A 1,261-nucleotide genomic window follows, 5' to 3' on the forward strand; every position below is an offset into this window, starting at 1 on the left:
TGCCTCTTTGATTATTTAGCAGAAAAACTTTTTAGTAGTCAGAGTTGCAATGAAACTGAAGTAACGACAGATATTTTCTTTCACATTGAGACGTACATGCGAAATGAGTGAGTGAAGTGAATGGTGAATGTTGACTTTAAGAATGTGGAGATTATAGAAAAAAAAAACAATAGACAACAAATCACAAGCATACAAACCGCTAAAATAAATACTATAACGATAAATAATGGTATATTATAATATCGCCAATACAGCAGTGCAAATACAGCACATACCAGGACCATGCGTCATTAAATGCTGACATCATCATAACTGGGAAAAACAGAAACCATCAGCTGTCAATGAATGTAGTACTCAGGAAAAATGCATGATCAGATCATCCATCTTTATTATTTAAAAAAATGACTTTCCAATAGCAAACAGTGGCTTGGCTCCTAAGTGTTCAATACATTTTAATAATGAAACACGGGTGCAATTCCAATAGTTAATCACATTATTAAGTAACTTAGTAAGAGAGACATTATGGAATGTTCAAACCGTTTCAGACGTAAAACTACAAATAAGTCTTTTGGTTCCATGTGCTTTGTACAGTGAGTAAACAATTAAATGTGAAATAATGCACTTTCTTCTCCTCACATGAAATAATTTTGTTCCATACATATCAGGGAGATGTTTATCCTCTGTTTCCCAGTTACATTTTTGGGTCAACAGGAAGTCATCTACATTTAAGGGGGAAACCATACCTGGACAAAGAAAGCTCCCTCTAGGGCCTGCAGCAGGTCATCATGACTGCTGAGAAGACTCAACTGCTGTGCAGCCGTGAGATTTCCTCTCAGCATTTTGGCTTGCTGAAGCTCCTCAAGCTGTTTCCTGCTCACACACAAAAACACAATATTCAGCTTAAAAATTCAACAAAATGTGTACAAAATCTGTCCGCTGTTCTGCCCAAATACAGTGTTTCAATCATGGTTTATGATTGATAACAAGACATCTTTTGCAGGTGTAAGTTATGTCTTTCAAAAACTACTTTTTACTGAAGCAACTCTGCATGCATTACAGAAGATCTGTCATTCCCGCATTTTAGTGAGGGCACCTACACTGTAAAAAATTATTTTACTGAAGTTGTAAATAAAAGAAAGATTATTGTAGAGTGTTTTACAAGAAAACACTATTTCAGTTTTTCTACTTCAAAATGTCATGTTTACTTCAATGTGTTTGTGAAATTTACTAGCAATTTCTGAGTGAAGTTTGTTTCTACACC

The 1,261-nt window shown here is 35.0% G+C and overlaps 1 protein-coding gene across 1 annotated transcript in view; it reads right to left on the bottom strand.

Moving 5' to 3' along the window:
• Positions 1-1,261, bottom strand: part of LOC107576390 (lambda-crystallin-like) — a gene marked incomplete at its 3' end in the record, with an annotated part of 10,126 nt that overhangs the window by 7,789 nt on the left and 1,076 nt on the right. Inside the window, exon 3 of the mRNA XM_016262574.1 lies at positions 744-870. Coding sequence (XP_016118060.1) covers positions 744-870 — 127 coding nt within the window. The remainder of the gene's footprint in view (positions 1-743; positions 871-1,261) is intronic.

Source organism: Sinocyclocheilus grahami, unplaced genomic scaffold, assembly GCF_001515645.1.
Source record: "Sinocyclocheilus grahami isolate Dianchi unplaced genomic scaffold, SAMN03320097.WGS_v1.1 scaffold3622.1, whole genome shotgun sequence".
NCBI classification, from domain to species: Eukaryota; Metazoa; Chordata; class Actinopteri; order Cypriniformes; family Cyprinidae; genus Sinocyclocheilus; species Sinocyclocheilus grahami.